The following is a 23,676-nucleotide window of genomic DNA, read 5'->3' as shown; positions in this document are numbered from 1 at the left end:
GATGTCTTTACACATGTAAACCATATAACATTTATACAAGCATCCCAAAATCGAATACATAAGTATCCATCGTGACATGCATAGAATTTTTTTTTGTTACTCATGTTGTGTAGGATTAATTGTTGACAAAATTTTCCAAATGCATTTAAAAATATTTTTTGGATTTACTTGATTGAAAATATATAAAATTTCTTAAAAAGGAAAAAAAAATTGCATCACATCTCCTTCGATCACGATCTATTTATTTCTATAAAAGAAAAATAGAATGTTTAGACATCTAGATTATATAGAGTATATATTTACATAAAATAGAAATATTAAAAGAGCACATGACTGATATGATCATAAGACCAATAAATTGATTCGAGATCTCGCTATCAATCTCTTGGTAAAAAAAAGTAATATTTTTCGATAAAGTCGGTTAAAAGAAAAATATTTATTTTAATGATAAAAATTTGTGTTTGTTAAAGTACATTTATGCATGTATCTTTAAAGATATATCTGTTTTAAATTTTTAAATAGAAGAATCTTTGTTACTTTAGACATGTGTAAAATTGTTGGCAAGGGTAACAAATAAGTTTAATTATAATTTTTGTTGTGCTTTAGTTTATTTGCTTGAGAATAAAAATCCAAGTTGTCAAAAAAATGAGTTTATCACATCTTTTCCTTTCTTTTTTGGACCATGATCATTGGGGGAAGAGACTGGATTGAAGTGTGGTCATGGAAAATTTATATCTGTATATATTTCTAAATTAAAGAGATTAGAAGAGAAGTTAAGATTTGAAAGGAAGAAAATATAGATATATAGTAGTGAAGATTTACGTATGGGACAGTTTCTGTTGATTTAAACCACAAAAAGATTTCAATTTATGCATCTACCCCTAATAAATAGGGATAACATTTAGTAAAGTGTCAGTGTCATTTATATGCTATCCAAAAATATATACAAATTAGATATTGACAGTTGTTATAAATGATATTAATGTATTTAATTTATAATATAAATCCAATATCTTCAATTTAGTCGTGATCTCTTTTTTTTTTAAAACAAAACTTTCTTTCTTGTCTAATATACACCTCTATAAATAATATGGTGATATATTAAGGAGAAAAATATGAAATTGAAACTCAAATTCTTCGTCCACGAAAAAAAAATTGTGTCTATGAAGATCGAGCAAATAATATGAATTTTCTCTAAGTTTCAATTTCCTATTTCTCTCTTTAATACCTCATTATATTTTGTCCTTTTAATTTTTATAGAGGTTTGCATTATGCTAAGGAAGAAGTTTGTTTTGTTTTTTTAAAGAAAAAAAAAATCATAAGTAGAAAATTGGATTTATATTATCAATGGAGCACTTTAAAGAAAAATATTATATTTAAAATCATTTGTGACACCTATCTACACCTAATTTAACTATATTTTTGGATATCATATAAAATACACTTATGTTTCGGTCTAAATGCAATCTTTATTTATTAGGGTACATGCATAAATGTAATTCTATTTACGGTTTAAATCAACTAACTGTCAATATGTGTAAATCTCCACTTCCCTTTATATCTTCCCGGTTTCAAATCCCAACCTCTCTTTCCAACCATCTCTTTAATTTAGAAATATATATAGATATAAATTTGGCATACCCACACTTGAATAGTCTCTCCCCTCCAATTCGTGAAAATGAAGGGACCAAAATGATTCAAGATTAAAAGTATAGAGACTAAAATGAACTAAAACCAAAGTATAAGGACCAAAGTAGATTTTCTCTTAAATCAATAATTTCCTTAGCCCTTTTTGTAAACTTTATATATCTTTATGAAATCATCCTAAATAAAGAAAAGATTGGTTTTATAGAAAAAGAGGGGGAAAAGAGAAAGAAAAAGAGAAAAATCATGGGAGAAGAAGAGAAAGATATATAAGTTGTATCTCAAACTAAATTTTATATTTTCAACTTAAAAAGTAAATCGTAATTACACATATTAACAACTAAATATATACACGTCTATATAGTAGAACCACTTGTATCTCATTCACTTCTAACTAATAGATACTCGCTTTTTGCACATCAACCACTTGTTCTTCTTTGTAAGGTATATGTATACTCCATATGATCAACATGTGTAAACATTTTACTTTTCTCCAACCTCAACGTTTATACGCAGAATTTTTCTCTGAATTTTCTTAGCCCTTCTCATGACAACACAAATAATTAGAACTTGGAGCTTAAAAGCAAAGATTTAGCATAACAACCCCTTTATTTACGATGCTAGACGAAGAAGAGAGAATATATTGTTGAAATATAAAGAACAGCATGCACAGCGGAAGCAAGGATCGGAAGTAAGGATCGATAACGTTCTAATTACATAAAACTAAGAATAAGCATACATAAAGGGTTAGAAAATACAACTTTTGTAGAATCTACCACAATCTTCCTCTCCGTGTTTGATCAATACCACCAACAGTAAATCTTGATTGAAGAACACGGTGGTGGGACTCTTTTGTTGGTAAAGACAAGGGAATTTCACTCTAGAAAAGTGGAGAGTAAAGAGATTTGGTGGAAGAGTCAAGTGAAAAGTCAAAGAAGCGTTAGTCTTTCCAAAAAAACAAACTATATAAAGACAAATTACATGAAAAATCTTATTTTGCATGTTTTCTACCTCAAAATCTACTAGCATGTAATTTTTAGGTATCAAACTTTAGAAGTGTCACTTCAAAGTCCACTTAATTAGTGGAAAAATCTAATTAATTGAATTTTTTTTTTACATTCAAATCTTATATATCTATGTGTATGCATCTTAAGGAGAAAGAATTTACATTAGAAAAAATTAAACAAGAGAGAAATCATGGGAGAATATAGAGATTCAAGGAGAAGATAGAGATTTGTTTTATAAAACGTAAAAAAAAATCCCACTACCCACCTTTCAAATCTTGTCTCTTGAAATCCCAACTTCGATGTCCATAGTCTACGTAGGAAATTTTCTCTTAAATCAACCAAAATTTCTTGTCCCTTTTCGTCAACACAAACTATAAAAATTTGAAGCTTCAAACCAAAGAAAACACCAATTAGATTTACGACAAAGAAGATAGGAATTGTAGTCCAATTTATCAATTAAAATTTTATAACTTCCAATAAGCTTTGGTGATAATGGAAAGTAGCAAAATAGATGTTAGAGGAAAAAGCTTAAATGAAGTAAGTGTAATGATATCCCTTCATAATATAGCGTGATTTTTTATAAAGAATAAAGAAATGAAAAGGAACTCAAAAGATAATCATGATCCAAAAAAGAGAATTAGAAGATGTATGCATATATGTTGTTTGATTATTTCAACTTTATATTTTTAATTAAATAAACTAAAATTAGACACATATGACACATGTCAACAACTAATTATATACATGTTTAGATAGTATAACCACCTGTATCTGTTTCTATTTCACTTTAATTAACAGACAGAAACTTTCATCTCTCCTTTTACATATCACTCACTTGTTCTCCTTTGTAAATATCTATACTCTATCTAGTCTACGTGCGTAAACATTTTAACACTATCCACCCTAATTTTCTTATCCTATCTCACAACACAAACATTTTAACACTATATTCCAACACTAATGAAAAAACACTCCAAAACCCAACAACTCTCATATTTTGAAATTTTCTTCTTAATCAACAATTTCCCACTTCTATCTTCCTTAGCTCTTTTCATCACACTACAAACAATAGGAACTTGGAGATCTTAAGGGAAAAAAAAACCCAATCGGTTTGAGAGATTTTTTAAATAAATATAATTGTATATGAAAAAGAAAATAGTAATCGAATTTGAGAATTGACATTTTATCTATTAAAATATTATTTCTTTATGTGATCGTCCTAAATAAAGAGAAGATTTGTTTTTTATAGAAAAGAGAATAAACAAAGAAGAAGATATTAGGGAATGAAAAACTATATCTTATGATTCTATCAAGGAGGAGAAGAGATATGATAGTCATATTTGGCTGACAATTTTGATTTATACTTTCAATCAAATAATATAAAGTAAAAACTATTATTAAACTAAATTTGTAACAAATACATCAGTATTCTATTGTACTCAATACTTTGCCACTTGTTTTTTAAACTTTTGTTTTTTTCTTTCTTTTTTGTAAATATTTATTCTATATGGTCTAGATGAATCTTTTCATCTACATCTACGGTATTTTGAACTTTCAATTTCCTAGCAACCTTCATCAACACAATGTTAAAGATTTAGCAAATAATCCAACTTCAATTGTCATGGTCTAAATGTAGAGGATAAGTTTTATGTGGAGAAGAATGATACCTTTCGTTTTCTTTTTTCTTTTTTTCTTTTTAATTTATGTACTCTATACAGTCTAGATGTGTAAAAGAAATATTTTTTTAATTATTTTTTTAACAAAGGAAGGGATCGAACTCTTTACTATGAAGTTGCATAATGGGTAGTGACCAAAAACCAAAATCAACACTACTTTGATTGAATAATTTTTCAATCTTATAAGAAAAAGTTATGACTTTGAAGAAAATTTAAACATAAGTATTTCAACTAAATTAACAGAGCAATTATTCCAATATAAGTGCACAACAGATAAAAAGTAGTGACTAAAATTTAGTTTGTGATTGATGTTATAGGTTTTTAAGTAATTGTTGGTATATATATGGTTTTAGAAAAATGTGAAAATTTTAAATTTTAAAATTGAAAAAGCAGATCATAGTATTTGACCAAAAGTAGGCGTATTATTTGTATTTTGATCATTAGTATCCTATTTTATAATAAACTAATTGTTAAAAAATTCATATGGTTTAAATTCTAAGTTATATTGTTTAATTTAAATTATTTGATAATAGTTAAGAAAAGCAATTTATAAACAAAAAAATCAATTACGAAGAATTTTTAGAGGCTTTTTTTAAATATAGAAAAATGAACCAAAATATTTACAAAATATAACAAAATTTTAAAATTATCCATGATACATGTTGATAGACCTATCTCATTTATAGTTTTAAAATTTGTTATATCTTATAAATATTTTCAAGAATTTTACCATTTGAAATAATCTTCCAATTTTTAGCATTTTAATTGACCAATTGGATTTATAATTTCAATAAAATCTATATTTAAACAATTTACACTTTTTTCCATTTTAACATCCCTTTACGAAAGCAATTTTTAAGAAGAACCAACTCCAATTTTTTGGACTTTAAACTCCTTATTGAGATGTATTAATTTGGACCCTAAACTTAAATAAGTAAAGCAATTTTTACTCTTTGATTCCATTTTTGCTAATTTGTGCATTAATTTAATTGAAAAAAAAATTGTATAAGAGTCTTCGAAAGCTCATCAATTACAATAAAATAAAGTTTTATACAAAAATAAATTTAACAAATACTATACAAACTAATAATTACAAAAAAAAAAAAAAATCATAAAATTTTCAACAACAAAAATATTTCTAATGCTTTTTTTCTAATTCTTTTTTCTTATTAATTTATTATCACAAGTACGTTTTATAATTCATTTTAAGTGAGGAACTAATTAAAGGGTTAAAAACAACTACATTTTTCAAACTTTATTGTTAAAATTGATACAATATTATTATCCAAGTAGGTAGACGTGGAATTAGATGAAATAGAAAGTTTAGGATTAAAAAGTTGATACAATTTGACAAGTTTAGAAGTTGAAACCGATTTTTCGGGGGAAAAAAAGTATTAAATGTTAAATTAGCATTATCATATAAAATATATTATTAAATCTAACTCATATTTACAAAATTTTGGTACTAAATAAGCACAATTATATAATTTAGGTTAAACATCAATCTCACCTATGAAGTTCAACCAAAAAAAGTTGATGAACACACATCTTTATCATTTATTCCATATCATTTATCAGATAATTATTAGTTTCTTGGTTAAAAAGAGAGTTTATATAAAGATGAAGGTAAAGAAAGTTAAGACAGGCATTTTCCTTAATAAAATTTACATGTTCTCATGATGCAAGAAAGTTTTTGGGGAATAACAAGAATTTAAAAAGTGAAAGAGAGAAGTTAGCAAAGACTATCTTGCAGCCATACAAACCACAGCAGCCAACCAGCCAGCCACCACCACCATCAAACCTAGCTAGAACAAATGGGTTATAATCACTTGTTGCTTTTTGATATTTATTCATTATATATATAGCTTTCATTTCAAATTAGTACCCTACTTCAAACTCATATCAAAGCTGGCTACCGTTTCCGGCGCTCGGGCCACCGCTCCCGCCTCCGTTATAGTATCCGCCCATTGCATCGAACATCCCTGCTGGGACATGCCCTATCTGAAATGCCTGCCCGTACGGTGGCATCATTCCCACTTGTGGCCCGTAATCCACATTGCGCCTCAAGATTGGCTCAGTGCGAATTCGGTCACTTTCCGACTCACGATAGCGGTTGAGGAAAACAGTTAGCGGTTCAATATAATCATCAAAACCTAGCTTCCCCATAGCCCAAAGGACATCCTCCGCCGTCACTGTCTTGCGTTGCTCCCGTTGGCATCGTTCGTTTGCCTCGCCAGTGATGAAGCTAATGTACTCTGACACACATTCTTGGATGGTCTCTTTGGCGTCGTCCGATATCTTTGCATGGGAGGGTAAGATCCGTCGCATGATGCGTATCACATTAGCTATCGGCATGTACTGGTCTTGCTCTCGCACCATGCATTGTTGGTTTTGCTCATTGTTGGTGGCGGTAGCGACCGGGATGGGGCTAGTGGCTGGGGAGTTGCCGGTGGCGGCTCCACCGTTAGAGAGGTGGTGATTGCTGTTTGGAGTGTTGTTGGCGGAGGTTGGCTTGTTTGGGGTCAGCAACATGTTCAATGCTAAATAAACCAAATGCTTAAAATTAAATTCAGATTCATCAAACGAACATAGATCCATATTTATTTATTTATTCCATTCATTAATACCCCTTTTTCAAAAATAATAAATTCGTAATCCAATACTTAAAAAAAAAAAAAAAAAAAAAAAAAAAAAAAAAAAAAAAAAAAAAAAAAAAAAAAAAAACTAAGGCTATAGATTTACGAATTTAGGCAATTTTTTTTTTATTTTATCCCTAACATTAATATCTCTTTATATTTTTTTTAGACTTGGCAAGTATTTTATTTTATTTTTCGTATGATCAATATTTTGTCAAAAGCTAACTCCACTAATTATTTTTATTTTATACAATATTTAAAGATTAAATGAAGATTAAAAAATGACAACTACAGAAATAGGATTTAAATAGGACTAAATATATGTTTTAATATTTAGTCTTTTGGGGGTTTTTCAATTTAGTCTCAATAGTTTAAAATATTTTAATTTAATCCCTTAATGTTTAATATTTTATATTTATTCCTTTTTCATTGGTGAATATTAAAATTGACCGATGAATAATTTATTTACATAGCATGATACTTAGTGAGGGGATAGAAGAGAGTTTCTAAATTTTTAGAATGTTAAGGTGTGTTTAGAATATATTTGTGCTTAATTTAAAAAATAAGTTATTTTAAAAAAAAAATTATAATATTTGGCAACCACTCAAAATAGTTTTGTAAGTATATTTTAATCAATTTTTATCAAAATTGTTTAAATAAAAATAAGTTTTTTGAAAAACACTTTTTTCTCAAGTCAATCAAACGAACACTTAGTCTACATCTTAATTTTCCTTTTCTTCAATACCATGATTTTTCTTCTGAATTGTTTAGCATTTTTAAGGGTGGAATTAAAAAAAATGATTTTTTGTTATTGGAAATAAAAAATGCTTAAATGTAAGGAATCATTAAGTTAAAACTTTTTAAATTACGGGGCTATAATTGAAAAAAAAAACAAAAAACAAAAAAAAAAAGACTCTAAAAGTTAAGGCTTTACATAAAAATAGAGAGAAAATACTTTTTATTTGTCAAGTTTTGAGTTTTGTTTCTATTTGATTTCTAGAATTCAAAATGTTTTAATATCTCAAAATATCAATTTAATTCTCACTTTATTTCTAAGTTTTAAAATGTTACATTTTTACTTTTGAACTCAAAATCTTGAGACTTTAGAAACTAAATAAAAATAAGGGAATAATATCTTTTTGGTCCCTAAATTTTGGCTCTGGTTTTTATTTGGTCCCTAGGTTTTTACTCTAATTTTTATTTGGTCTCTAGGTTTTAGTTTCAATTTACTCCCTAAGTTTCAGAATATTATTACTTCACGCCCTTGATGTTTGAGTATTATTTCAATTTGGTCCCTTAATTTTCAAGATTGTACATTTTCAACCTCAATTTTCCATTACGTACTTACTTTCAATCATTGACATCAATTTCCATTAATTAATTAAAAATAATTATGAAGTGAATTTTAAATTTAATTTTAAAAATGATAAAAATAGTAAAAAAAATTAATTAATTATAATTCTTTTAACGATTCTTAATTTATAAACAATTAACTCTAAAAATGAAAAGTGAGTATTTAGTGAAAATCAAGATTAAAAATATAAATCTTAAAACATAAGAGCCAAATTGAAGCAAAACTCAAATGTCAAAGATAAAATTGTAGTATTTTGAAACATAAAGACTAAATAGAAACTAAACTCAAAATATAGGGACCAATAAGTTTTTTTTTCTTAAAAGTAAAATTCAAAATTTAAGAATAAAAAAGATAAAATTTTGAAATTTGAGAAGAAGTTGAGAACTCAACCCAAAATCTTGGGATGAAAAAGTAATTAAATTTAACATTAAAAAATAAAAGAATAATAATAAAAAAAAAAAATGAAAAACAGACAGCGAATAGGAAAGGTGGCTGGGATTTAGAGAAGATGACGATGATAAAGTGAGTGGACGCGCACACGCGCCGAAGAAGGCGAGTGAGGAAAGGGAAGAGAAACAGGTAGTTACTTCAGTTCTGGAGAATCAAAAAGGCTGAATTAGGGCAAGAGGTTTTGGACTGTTTGTATTGGCACAAAGACAACATATTAATTTTTTCTTTTTACTATTGGATTGGCCACGTCACCAACACTGCCAACTCACTCATCTTACAGAAAAAAAATTGTAATACATATATTTATATATCCCTCGTGCGAGTGCGAAAATCATAACCAAATTTAAATTTAGCTAAGAACACAAATGTTTATATCAAAATTATTGTAAAGGAATTTGCAAGAAAACAAACATAGTTGTAATCAAATGGGACTTTTAGTTTTTAAAAACTTATAGTCATGTTTATTTTCATTCAATAATTTGATTTTCAAATTTCGAAATATTGAAAAAATAGTTTCTAAATCTCATCTTTGTTTTTAGGTTATTTTAAGAGATGTGAAAATTATAATCAATAAACAGTAAAGAAGCAAAACACAACTTTCAAAAACAAAATCGTGACCAAACAAGACCTTTTGAACTTTTCTAGAGACAAGATCTCTATAAATCTACGATAATTCCCAACTCCACACTCCATACATGCATTACACAATTTAGATATAAATCGAAACAATTTTTCTCATATATCTAACAATGAAAAACTATCATTCAAATCTATTGTGACAGCCTCTTTGAATAATTTCTCTATACAATCACATCCATTGTGACGGTCTCCTCTAATAATTTCTCAATGCAACGATGGTGTGAGTGGGTCCCACCACCACACCCCTAATGTAAAAAAAAAAAAACACAAGTAAAAACCTTCATATTCCTCTCTCTTCCACAAGACCCACCAACCCCATTCTCCTCTCCCTCTCTAGAATCAACAAAAAAAAACCCTTAGAACTAAAACTATGGGTATGACATATGAGAGAGAAGAACAAAAGAATCCTATTTTCCTCCTCCTTCTCTCTCTCTCTCTAAACCAAAGACTCAAGCTTTTACTTATACATGCACACATACACATCTAAAACACACAAAAATAATTTTTTTTAAAAAAAAAACATAACAAATTAAACAAAATACACAAAGATTAAAAAGAAAAAAGCATTTTAATGGATAAAAAAAACCCTTTAAAATTCCTCAAGATTTACACTAATGATGATCCAAGTGAAGAGATCTATATATGTTTTGATACATGCAACAAAAAATAAAATAAATAAAGAGGCATTTACATATATATTTGCATGCAAAGAAAAAGAGGAGGGGTAAAATGGGGAATATAGAGTGGAAAATACCAGAAGTTGGTTTCGGATGTTGCCTTTTATAGCTATGGAAGCCATCTCCTCCTCCTTGTGCAGTTCCTCCACATTCCATAATTGCCCTTCTTCTTCTTTATATTTTCTCTCTCTAAAAGATGAGAGTGACAATGAAAATAAGAGGTGTGTCTCTAAGTTGAGAAGCAGTTGGAGCAATATAGAGATTTATAGAGAAAAATAGAGTTCTTTTTCCTTTTCTTTTTTTTTTTTTTTTGCCGGTTGTATTGACCTGTAATAGCCGGTGTCCGGTCAAAACCTTTGCCTTTACCACAGATGAGAAGGGCATTGGTAATCACGACACCAATTCAATTGGTCTCTCTCTCTCTCTCTTTCTTCTCATTTTAATTAAATCTTTTTTTCTTTTCATTTCTTCTTCTTATTATTAATTAAATTAAAATATTAGTGTAGTTATTGTGCTTTCGAGTTTGTGTAGTTTTAATCTATATACTTACAAGTACGAACATAATTTCACGGGAGTTTTTTTAATAATATACTCTCCTTATTTACATTATAAATTTTTCTTCATAAATATTTGTAGACTCTACATTAAAGTGAATAGCTCTCACCTTATTTTTAAAAATACGTTGATGTGACACATAATAAATATAAGTAGTATGGAAAATTGTCCCTATCATCATAGTATAGAAAATTTTCAATAATTCGACTAGTATAAATTTGTACTATCAACCATAAAGCCTAAGGTTCATTTTTCCACTCTCTACACATATAGTCTCTATATTTTCAAATGTTCAATTTTAGTTCTTGTATTTTTAATAAATCTTAAATTTAGTCTTTTGAAGTAAATTTTTATTGAAATCGGTTAAATAACAATAGTAATTTACATGCAAGAAAATATATTACGTGAATATATTTCTAAGATTTTAGAGTGAAAATGTTAATAGATAATTTTTTTTAAAAAAATTAAAATATATATATAAAAATAAACTAATTAACCCTATCAATAGGGACTAAATTTAAGATATATTAGAAATACTAAAACTAAAATTCAACCTGTTGGGGGGCCAAAATGCTATTTTAATAAAATTGTTGTTATTATTATTATTATTATGTTTTTGCATTTCCCTTTTTTGCTTTGCATGCACAGTGGCAGAGCCTCGATTCGCTGTTCCTCTTCTATGCTTACTCTTTATTTCCAACCAATCATATTATTTCCTTTTTTATTCTTTAGTTTTTAATTATTATTATTTTCTTCCTTCGTTTTAGAAAACAAATAACTATTTTTTATGTTTGTTACATATACTTGTTGGCTCCTTGAGGTTTATTTTATGTAAGTGACGAAATTTTTGAAATTATTATTTTAGTTTGTTGAGCTTTCGAAAAACGATCAAAATAGTTTTTGAAACATAATTATTTTAGTCATCGTCACGAATTTTGACATAAAAATTAAAGGCACACATATATTCTACTAGTTAAAATGGATATTTAGAGGTGGTCGAAATATAATATGTGAGTGTCAATGTTGATTTCAGATATGTTAAACTCATGCGGTTAAAAACATGACCTATGTCAGTATTTTTATTTTTTTATTTTTTTCTTTTTTACGAAAGAAATTGAAATTTTAATTACCAAATAGTGAACGTTACAAATGAAAAAGAAGTAGGCCCCTTCTTAAACTAGACTCGTATGCCATAAGAAAAACAATGTGTCCAAAAACCATAAGTACTCCTCGAACTAATTGCCTGTTTTGTTTTAATTTTGACAAAAAGTCGATACAATTCTTTTTAACCAGAAAAAGGCATCTTTTACTATTTGAAGGAAAATTACTATAATAATAATAATATTACCAAATTAAAGCCAATTTGGTTTTGAATGTTATTAATTGACCAATAAAAACCATGAATATATTTTGAAAAGGGGCTGTTATAGTGACAAATTGAAGTCCCCATCTTTCCTTGATATTTCATAAATGGAAAGAGAGTAAAGAACTTATTTACAAAGATTTGAACCACTTTATAACATATAATTATGGTCTTAGCTTAGCCAACCTCCCAATTTTAGCCCTTTTCACAGCTTCCATCCATACCATTTCTTTTTTAATATTTATCATCATTTTTATTTATTTCCACTTCCACTACATTTTTTTTACATATCTTAATTTACTACATTGCAAAATATATATATATATATATGATGTTAATCTATAACTATAATTAATGAGAGTGTAAAATTTCTCTATTGTAGTTTGTAGCACCATTTTCATTTTTAATTATATTTCTTTAATTAGGGGAAGTAGAAATAATACTTTAAAAATATTTATTGCACTTTGTAAAGTTTAACGACCTATTTGACACAACGTAAAGTTCAAGAAGCTATTAAACAGTTTTGAAATTTCTATAATCGTATAGACACACATAAGTGAAAGTCTGAAAGTTATCCGAGATCAAATTCGTAATTCAACTTAAATTTAATACTTGAACTTTCAATTTAATAAGTCATGAACTTTAAAAAATATCTAAGACAATTCTATATGTTTCAATGTTGTGTTTAATAGATCCATAAAATTCACAATTATTTAATAGGTCTTTAAAAGTTTTCAATTCTATTTCTAATAAATCCCTAATATAGTGATACATTTTTTACAAATTCTATTCATCTATTTGATTTAAAATATTGAAAAATGTTAAATAAGTTAAGAATTTATGAGACACATAACCGAAAATTCGTAAACTTATTATAAAAAAAAAATTATATATTAGCTATATTTAAAATTAGAAGACTTATTAAATATAAAATTAAACATTGGGAGAGGAAGTCTAAAATTTTAGTTTTTCGTCTAATTTGAATGAATTAAATCGTGTTTCTCATTAAAGCCCAAGGCTGAATACTAGAAATGTACAAGTCCCAAGTTTTAGTTAGTTAAATATTGAAGTCAAGAGCTCTTATTTTTACCTTGAAAATAGGGCTAAAAATTAATTAAAGGACTTGTAATCCGTTTCTTCATTACGTTGTAATTTGTACAAGTATAAATACAAGGCTCAACCTTTCAATATTTTCAAAGCTACATTCATAGATGTTTGGTTAAATTATAGGAACAATCGTGAAAATAACAATCAGGTTTAAAGTATTAATAGATATAGTACAATGTAAAAAAATTGTAAATATAGCAAAATTTAGATTCAAATTATTAATGATAGACCATGTTATTGATGAAAATCTATTAGCAATAGAGTCTAACAATGATAGAGTTTATCACTTATAGATTTTACTATATTTGCAATTATGTAAAAATGTTACTATGCACTTAATTAGTAGTCCTCGAAATGTTATTCATTGTAATTACCTTAAATTTATAAATATAGTTTGATCTCTTACCTCTCAAAATTACAAATTTAAGTTTTTTAGATTTTGAATTGTTAAATTGTTTTAAAATTTAGGAGCTTTTTAGGCATAATATTGAAAGTTTATGATTCTGTTACACTAATATATATCTAAGATCCATAAACTTCAACTCAAGTGGAACAAATGTCATGGAAAATCCCTTCTTATGATTCACACAATTATCATATGGAAAATCAACTTAAATCTTTAGCACTAATACTTCTTTATTTGAAAAGTAATTTGCTATTTGACTAGCTAGGGGCTTGAAAATTATTGGATAATACCTAAATTAGTAATAAAAAAGTACACTTGTTCCATTTTAATTTTTTAATCCCCTTTTTACATTCAAAATGTTTATTGAAGTCTGTATAAAAGATAACTATGTTTTGGTAGGTTTTGGTAGGTTGTTCTTAAATATAAAAAAATGAACCAACTTATTTATAATTATAGCAAAATATTACTGTCTATTTTTCAGTAGTAGACTCATGTCTCTAACATCAATAGATGTCTATCATTATCTATCACTGATAAACAATGACATTTTATTATATTGATTTTGTTATTTAAAATAATTGCCCTTTTTATACCTATTTTAATTTGTCAACTATTGTGATTTAAATTCAAGTCAGAGGTAACGCAATTTTACACTTATCTCCTATGAAACACAAACACAGATACAACTATACAATACGGATACGATTGGATACGGCAATTCATCAATTTCTAAAAAAACTAAGATACGGATACGTCTAAAGATATGTCATTTCTTATATTTTTTTTTAATATATATATTTCTAAAAAACGAGGATACTATACATTGAAGATACTTTTTTTTCTTTTAAAAAAATATAGGATAAATTTAGCATACAAGTTAATAACAATAACACAAAATAGAATACAAACACTGAAACACAATACAAAAAAAAAAAAACAACATCTAAGATATTGAAGTACAATAGTTAATAAAATGCAATAAAAAAGTAACTCATATTGCAGAGAAGAAGAAGATTAGAGGGAAAAGTATGAAGATACACAAAGAACTTCTTCATTGAATTGTTGAACTTCTTCATTGAATTGTTGAAGATATCCTTATGGACTTTGTGGGGACTCAAATGTGAAGATGGAGATTAGACGATTCTAATCTAAGGTTTGGTCCATTATTTATTTATTTTTTCCTTTTAATTTTAGACTCGAGTAGTAAACTTGTTAAATAAGTTGTCTAGTTTTAGATTGGAAAAGATTATATGAATTGCTTGTCTTTTTTAAAAAAAAAATACGCATAGAAATAGATATGTCAAATCGCGTGTTAGATACATATCTGGAAAGTATCTAGAAGTATCAGTATCCGATACGTGTCTGATATAGATTCTTTGCCTCACATGAAGTATTTGTGCTCCATAACTAATCAAATGATTCAAGGTCAAATGACTTTAAAAATTTCAATAACTAAGAAAAGATAGATATGTTAAGAACAATTTAAAACTAAAATGAAATAAACTTGAAAAATCCTAAGATCAAAATAAAATAATCCTAAAAGTTTGGCAAAATGGAATTCAAACTTAACAAATACTTAGATTGATTATATTGTTTCTTTAATCTTGAAACAAATGCAAAAGTATAAAACAAAAAATGCTAAGTAGTTACAATTGATACAGGAATTATTATAACTATGATATCAATAAAGTCTGTAATTTTAGAAGTATAGGAATAATAATTTTGGATTTATTGGGGTTACAATTGACTTATTGATCCAAGTATAGGGGTAAAAGGTAAAATGTGAGAAACAAAACAAAACATCAAGGACTCAGGTACAAATGTTGCTCTCTTATATACTCAATAACTTCATCTGCAGTGAGATATTTGATTGACAGTCCTCTTGAAATGCAATCCCTGTAAATCAATATATATGATTATATAATTAATACCAAAAAATTTCGCATTTCCAAATTTACCCTTACATTCTGTTTCTGATTACCTTACTCTGGTGGAGCTTATTTGGTTGGGTACAATTTCATCTACAATTTTGATATTGCTCTGCAAAGAAGATTTTTCCCAATATTAGAACTTGCAAAAGAACCCACAAATGGTCAGTGTCTTGTGACAACAACATTGCTTATTACCCTGTTCTCATATAGAATTTCATCATCCAATATGATTTTCTCAACATCTTGTCCTTCTCTGCAAATGCAAACGAGACCGAAATCTCGACATATGATTTCAACCTAAGGGAAATGAGAGCAGTATCAAGCTTGAATCAAATTATAGCGATTACTACATGAAATAGAAACGATATCCATACTTGATCGCGTATCCAAACTCCAGGTGTTACGAAAGACTGAAGCAAATCAGAACCACAAACAAGCATCACCTTCAGGGATTCTAACAAAAGCAAAGAGAGACAAGAAGATTATTCTAGTAACCTTTGGAAAAATGTAATACAATTATAATAGGTAGGTTCGGTATGAAGAATGCTCTTTTTACTATTCAAGGATGAACACTTGAACAGCAAAAGACCAAACCACCACGCCGCACGCATTCTATCAACTTTTTCTTATTCGCACCTTTGGGTATAAACATATAATGTAAATTTTGCTATGCAAGGATGAATAGGAAAAGATCATCCCATGAAATGGTCTAATGATGTAGATGTTTTCATCCTCTAGAAACCATACCTTTGGGAAGTAATCCACTGTCGAATAGCGAAGTCTTGACTCTAGACAGAACAGTTAATGTGCGTTGGTAGGCGTTTTGACTGGCCTAAATCAGAAGTCAAATTCCAAAATATCCAAAACATAAAAACAATGAAATAATGGAGTTTCGACAAAATTAACACATTATGTATGTTACAAATAACATTCTTTTTTACCTCCCATGGATCGACCATGATGTATTCTGAACTTTGGCATGCTAGATTGCAGAGCTTTATTCGATGTTCAGAAGAAATGAGGCCCTAAATAATAATCAGAATCTCTGCTCTGTTAGGCCATGCAACAGAACTTAATAGAAATAGTAACAATAATACAGTCATCCTTTGTAGCTATTACTTCATATGTGATCAAAACCACTCAATCATTTCAAAATTTTTGCAAGGTTAAGAGATGAAAGATAGTCCTTTTTAAAGGAGTGGACTTCTTTCAGCCCTTTCTAACATCCTTTTCTACTCTCTATCTCATTCCAATACTGATAAAAAGGAGGAAGTTTTTTCTATGAAGCAACTATTATGAAACACAAGTATTTTCCTCATATAAATACTGCTGTGCATGCTTCTTGTGCAGGAATGCACCTCAATGGGTGAATGCTTTTGAAGCAAAGTGCCTTAAAGGGTGCACTTTTAGAACACTACGATCAAGAAACAAATTCGATATGTTGTTTTCTGTTTTTTGTTAAGTGGAAGTGTCTTTGTCTCAAGTAGTGTTGGAGATTTTGTTTTAAACCAAACACTATTGCTAATACTTATTACAGACTCCTTTAGGTGGCTTTTGGCAGAAAAGTACATAAGTTGTTGCAATGGCTTTGGAAGTTCATCTCCAAAAAAAAAAAAAAAAGGGAAAGAAGAAAACGAAGGTAAAAAAGTCCTTCCTCATCGAAACTGCAAATTGAAAAATCAAATTTGCAAATCGAAAGTAGAGAAGAAAATCGATTTGTTCTATGCCCACAAGGAAACAATAGCACCACTTAAGACAGATGCTCTACTCTCTCGATGGCAATGGAAGTTCATCTCCAAATGTGATTGCAAGTTAAGTCTTCTAGAAATTCTTGTCAGAGAGTCCCACTTCAAACTCTTGTTTCTGATCAAGAGGTCATCCTCAAGGAAATTGTTGGAAGCACAAGTATCTAAGAAAATTACAGTCCATTGTCTAGCTGTATATGATGGTATTTTTCTTCCAGATATTTTTCTTCTCTTGTTATCCTAGAAGCTTCAGTGAATCCATCATCAGTTTGGTTATTTTTATTTCTTTTTTATAAGAAACAAAGAGACGTTATATTCACACACACAAAAAAATAAAAAAAAGCATCCTAAATGCAAAGGGGAGAGAGAACACCTCCCTAATGAAATGCTATAAGAGAGCCTTTCAATTGTTAATAATCAAGGAAATGCTATAATTACAAAACAGTTTTGTGTGATTTGTGGACCAACAAGAGGTATCAATTTGATGTATATTTAAACCGTCATGAGCAGAACTAAAATTGTCATTATGGATTGGCACAGTGATCAACCCAAAAGGCAACAAATCCAAGTCCAAGTAATAGGTTCAAACTGCAATGGCCACTTTTTTCTACAAGTTTTTCAATGTCGAAAGAGATTGGGTGGTTGTTTGGTGAAAATAGTCGAGATAAACATAAACCGTTCTAAACACCTTTTCCTCTAGTTGGAGATCCTTGTCCAAACATTTCTAAACTCCCTCTCCCTTTTTTATTTATGCCAAACGATTAACTTTTTTCTGATCTCAATTGATATTGAACTTGGGTTAATTCCTTATCCCTCATTCTTGTGAAACTTTTTATAGGAAATAATTTGTTTCCTTTGATAAAAAGATAAAAAAAAATAAATAATGTGACAACTGCATGTTGCATCATGAATTTTATGTATCGTTTTACCAACAAAAGTTTTTTTAAATTTTCAATAAAGCTGCATACCTTTTTCTTGTATGCATCATTAACTGGAGACATATAACCTCCAATAACACAAAGGCCCTCTAATTTCAGTGCATCCCTTGCCAGCTCTATGCACAAAATGAAAATCTAAGTTTGCACGAAAGAATTGAATAACAAGTGAAACTCATAATTTTGAACAAATAAGTAGCCAAAAAATTACAGTACTTCTACATAACTTTTTTGTTACTAACTTTCTCTAACTTTCTCTAGGCAACTACCATTCAATAGGAAATTGTATGAAAAAATAACTAATATAAAATTATCATGTCAACTGTATCCATTTTAAGCAAGTAGCAAAAGAATTTTGAAAAGAAAAAAAGAAATCTCATCTCAATACATTCTAGAGAAAAGAAGATTTCTACACCATCAACTGAGGAGCTAACTAAATAATAAATACTGAGCAAGCATGGCAACCACCCTTTTGATTGGGTGGCTAAAGGGGTTTAAGGCATACACCGAAATCCGTGGAAAGACATTTTGTTTGAGCTTCCCACTTTTCCTCATCTGGTCCATTGTATTCTGGGGAATAGTAAGGATATGTATTTTTGGGAAGATCAATGGGTGGGGAGATAGTCCTCTTTCCTCTATTTTTCCGCATCTCAACCATTTGTCTTCCTTCAAAAATCGTCCAGTCTCAGATTTCTTGGTTTGGTCCAGAAACTGTCTTTTTTGTTCGGGTTCTGTCCTTATTTGTCCAATAGGGAAATGACGGAGGTTGCCTCTCTTCTTTCTTTACTGGATGAGTGCAATTTTAGGACTAGGAGGAGAGATGTTTGAGTTTAGAGTCCAAATCCTAGTGAAGGATTTTCTTGTAAATCCTTCTTCAGAGTGTTGGATCCCTCCCCCTGTAGAGAGTCAGTTTTTTATGTGGTTTGGAGGATTAAGATACCTAGAAAAATCAGGTTCTTTACTTGGTAAATTCTGCTTGGTCGGGAGAACACCTTAGATAGGCTTGCTAGGAAGATGACCTCACTGGTGGGGCCTTCATCTCCTTTGGGACTGTCAATATGCACAGGTTATGTGGAGTTGCTTCCTGCAAGAGTTTGATGTTTGGATTGTTGGCCAAAGGGACGTTCGTGCAATGATCGAAAACTTCATTCTCCATCTGCCTTTTAAAGAAAAAGGTCGTTTTTTGTGGTTTGCTAGGGTGTGCGCGGTGCTATGGGATATTTGGAGGGAAGAGAAACAATAGAGTGCTCTGAAGTAGTGACAGGGATAGGGACCCTTGTGAGGTTTGGTCCTTAGCGAGGTTTCATGTGTCCCTTTGGGCTTCACTTTCGAAGCTTTTTTGTAATTATTCACTTGGTAATATTTTACTTAGTTGGAACATCTTCCTTTATTAGGGGTGTTTTGGTGGGCTTGTTTTTTTTATGCCCTTATATGCTTTCATTTATTCTCAATGAAAGTTGTTGATTCTATCAAAAAAAAATAATAATTATTATTATTATTATAAATATTGAGCGACATATTTCAATTGGTTGTTCAATGTCTGGAGGAGGTGCTCTTGAATTCTTCTTTTCACGAGAAAAGAAAGGTTTTTTTGGCATTCTTGTTTGTTTGCTTTGTTGTTGGACATCTGCTTGAGAGGAATAGTACAGTTTTTTTTTGTGGTGTGGAGCGGTTTGGATAGGATTTTTGGGATACAATTAGATTTAATTCCTCTTTGTGGACATCTATTAATATAGTGTAATTATCAGGTTAACCTTATTCTTTTGGATTGAGGCTCCTTTCTAGAATTGGACATAGGGGTTGTTTTGTTCTTGGCCTTGTTTGCTTGATGCCCTTGTATATTCTTTCACCTATGTTAATGAAAACATTATTTCTTATTGTTATTTTTTAAATCAAAAAATTAAATATATATATATATATTAAAAAGTTGGTGCATTTATCAACCATCATAGGTCATATATAGATGTGCCACGACAAACATGATTTTCAAGGAATAACGACTAAAGAACCCTACTCAATAATTTCTCCAATTGTAGAGCACTCGTCTGAAGATCACATGAACTTAGACATTTACGTCCATCATATAAGTTTGAACAAACATAAACTTCAAATGTCATATTGTAAGGTCTATCATAACTTCATAGGGACTCTTCCTAAGATGAAGAATGCAAGTCAAAACAAGCCCAGTTGTCTCACTGAGACATATCTGATATTTCCACATTGAAATTAATTGCATCATAATTTATTAACTTCCTCCAAATTCTCATCCGGAAACATATGAAGAAAATTTTTAACAACTCACCAAACATGCGTAAATGCATATAAGTGGGAGGATTGAAGCTTCCAGTAGCTACAAGAACCACAAGCATTTTAGGCCTACATTTAAAACAGAATCCCAAGAAGAGTTAAAACGGTGAATTCACTTAAAAACTAGAGCAAAGTAATGCTTCAAATGAAGAAATGTATGAAACTTGTACACAAGTGGCCATTTGAAAAACCTCCCATTTAGCTAACAACAAAGGAAAAATGTCAAAGAAACTGTAATGCAAAACTAACTTGATCGAAAGGCCAGAGGAGGAGCCATGGCCAACCAATTCCAATGCTAACTTATCAACCGGCAGAGGGATCTCCATGGAACTTATTGTTTCTGATATTTGATCATGTGAAGAGATATTTTCCGCCATGGGAAATTTTCAGATGAAGCTAAAGGGAACAGGAAGATAGAATCACAGGGGCATTAAGACGTTTTCTGTGCTAGGTAATTTTCAGACAAAGACGAAGGTACAAAGTACCAATGGATACACGTGCAAATACGAGTGAATCAATTCCCCGAGAACTGACTTTGCAGCAAATGTCCTCAGCAACTCAGTCTATTAGGTTAAGTTCCTCAGCACTCAATTTGGTGCTTCAACAGATTCGAAAATTTGATTGTTCTCAAGCAAAAGCTGATATCGACCAATTTCTTTGGAAATCCATGGCACCTAAATAGAGGAAAAAGAATAATCACAATGAATACTCCATAATAATTAGAGGTGAAAGGAACCTAACCTCGATTCTTTTAATAAGTTTGGGAGCTTGGTATAGTCCTACTTCAAGAAAAAAGTGTAAAGACATTGCATCACTAGGAACTAGTGAACAATGGTTGCTTTATGTTTTCATTTGCTCTAAATCTGAGATCATCTGGAGGTTTTAGGAATTATTCAAACTTAGAAAGTGAATCATTCTCCAAGGTCTTTTGATTCTATTTGAATAATAAAGGTTCAAGTTTGTCCTAATTTTTTGAGGCAACCATATTCATGAATTATTCTGACATTTATCCTTGAAAATTCGAGGCCTAAATTGATCCAAAGATTAGTCTATTTTACTTTACAGTAATGCAAATAATAATTTCTGGGTCCAACGCATGAGGTAATCAATCTGAAGATACAGTAGAACAAATTAACCTCAGAAACTAAACTACCAAACAATAGTAAGATCAGATACAGAACAATGGAAATCGAGGATAAATGTCTCTGGAAATCGGTTGATTGTATTGAAGAATGTAAAATCGAGAAGAATCATTGGTTTTCAGAACTAGGATGAAGATTGGAGTGACTGTAATAACCATCAATTCAATACAACACACCAAAAATAAGTTTTCAAATCACAAGAACAATAACGAACAGCAATCAATGAACTTAACAACAAGAAACCCATAAAAAAAACAACAAACAGTGACTTTAACATCAGGAAACTCAATTCAAAGCCAGCCAACAATTTCCCATCACAAGAACAGAAAATTCATTACTGGGTCAATTGAATAAATCAATTTGAAGCCCCTTATAAGTGAGATTACCTGAAATATCAGCCCAGAAGATGCTTGGTTCATCGTCTTTGTCCGGCAAATAAATCAGATGCTAGATTCTTCCATCGGAAAAGGGACGACGGAGACGGTGGCGAAGAAGTCGACGATAACGGTAGCTGAGCGATGCCCGACGGCAAAGGTGAGAAATGCGAGACTCGAGAAACAGGGGGAGAGAGCGACTGATGGTATGTTTGTTTGCTGACTGACTTCAAAGAAAAGAGAAAATCCAGCATTTACCAAAAATTAAAAAATATATATATATATATATATATACAAAACAAATAAATCTATTATATCTATATTCTAATTTCTATACCATATTTATAAAAATTTAATCAATACCTATATTTATATTTATGTCTCTTCTCTTTTTCTTGGTCCTAACAATGTTGGATTAAAACTCCAACTTTAAAAAAGGAGGGTATGTTTATAGTAAAGAATCTATTAATTCACTAAACTCATTTTGACTTATCTATATTTATATTTATATTATATAAAATATGTTATAAAGGGAGAATCTTGAACTTTAATTATTAGTTATTAATAGTTCGTTTCAAATTATAATTAAAGTAAAAATCACTTCATTCGGTTATAAATAGTCAAATTTGGAATGAAATGCAATTTTTCAAACATCTTGAAGACTATAAAAATGTCAGTGACTAAAAATCAATTAAAAAAAGTAAACAATGTAAATTTACAAAATTAAATTAACATATAGTTATCAATAACTAACTTCAAAGTGTAGTTAAATTTATTTTAAATAGGAAAAATATTCTTTGATCCTAGGTTTTGATTGTTTTCGTTTAGTCCTTAGATTTTAAATTATTTCATTTTTACTCCTTAGTTTTGAGTTAAATTTTATTTTGGTTTTTAAGCTTTAGAATGTTATATTTTTACTCTTGAATTTTGAGTTTAGTTTTCATTTGGTTCCTAAATTTTAATATTTTATACTTTTACCCTCAAGTTTTTATTAATGCTCACTTCAGTCTTTGGCGTTAATTTTTGGTTAATGAATTTAAAAAAATTATGATATAATTTCTAATTAATTAATAAACATTAACACCAATAACTAATAGTGAGTATTAAGTGAAAATCAAGATTAAAGGTATAAATTTTGAAGCCGGTAGACCAAATGAAAATAAAATTCAAAAGTAAAAATGTAACATTTTGAAACTTAAAAATCAAATAGAAATTCAAAAACTCAAAGGTCTTTAAGTGTAACATTTGGAAACATAGAATTAAATGGAATTTACTCAAAATATAAAACCATTTTTTTTCTTTTTAATATTTACACGAATTATTGGTATAAATCTTGAAATTTCAAGTAAAGTTTATATTTATATTTTTTAAAACAATCTTTCTATCTATATAAATAGATAACTATATTTATTTATACTAGGAAAAGCTACCTTTTTTGTCCCTAAAGTTTGGTTTAGGTTGTACTTGGGTTATTGAGTTTTAAAACTCAACAATTTTACTCTTGAGGCTTATATTTGGTAGCTTTCTTAAAGCGTATTTTGGAATGACTTTTCAGGTGTTTAATTATGAAACTAAGTCATTTAACAAACATTTTGACACCACTCAAAATGACTTTTTAAAATGATGAGTTTGAGAAAAAAGTTATTGAGTGAAACACTTCAAGTCAACTTTAGAAAAGAAAAAAATTTGCTATTTAATTGGGAGTCCCCTCAGGTTTTCATGACATGT

At 29.2% G+C, this 23,676-nt stretch overlaps 2 protein-coding genes across 3 annotated transcripts; both read right to left on the bottom strand.

The window, feature by feature from the left end:
* Positions 1-5,975: 5,975 nt before the first annotated feature.
* On the bottom strand, positions 5,976-10,327 carry LOC120091769 (nuclear transcription factor Y subunit B-9-like). Its single transcript, XM_039049891.2, has 2 exons — positions 10,161-10,327; positions 5,976-6,867 (listed from the first exon to the last, which is right to left on the bottom strand). The coding sequence occupies exons 1-2, from the start codon at positions 10,237-10,239 to the stop codon at positions 6,230-6,232; spliced, it is 717 nt and encodes a 238-aa protein (XP_038905819.2). The 5' UTR covers positions 10,240-10,327; the 3' UTR covers positions 5,976-6,229.
* A 4,830-nt stretch (positions 10,328-15,157) lies between these two features.
* NMNAT (nicotinate/nicotinamide mononucleotide adenyltransferase) lies at positions 15,158-22,294 on the bottom strand. Of its 2 annotated transcripts, XM_039047087.2 has the most exons (10): positions 21,961-22,294; positions 20,682-21,106; positions 20,428-20,501; positions 18,159-18,244; positions 16,387-16,470; positions 16,193-16,277; positions 15,820-15,899; positions 15,641-15,742; positions 15,496-15,554; positions 15,158-15,410 (listed from the first exon to the last, which is right to left on the bottom strand). In XM_039047087.2, the coding sequence occupies exons 2-10, from the start codon at positions 20,807-20,809 to the stop codon at positions 15,317-15,319; spliced, it is 792 nt and encodes a 263-aa protein (XP_038903015.1). In that variant the 5' UTR covers positions 20,810-21,106; positions 21,961-22,294; the 3' UTR covers positions 15,158-15,316. The 2 variants fall into 2 exon arrangements, with proteins under 2 accessions (XP_038903015.1, XP_038903016.1); XM_039047088.2 differs by lacking the exon at positions 20,682-21,106 and having other exon boundaries at positions 21,961-22,208.
* Positions 22,295-23,676: the final 1,382 nt, after the last annotated feature.

The sequence above is a fragment of the Benincasa hispida genome, chromosome 11 (assembly GCF_027475165.1).
Source record: "Benincasa hispida cultivar pf3 chromosome 11, pf3_genome.v1.1, whole genome shotgun sequence".
NCBI lineage: Eukaryota > Viridiplantae > Streptophyta > Magnoliopsida > Cucurbitales > Cucurbitaceae > Benincasa > Benincasa hispida.
Note: the sequence above shows the minus strand (reverse complement) of the source record. Positions and strands in the feature narration are given on the sequence as shown.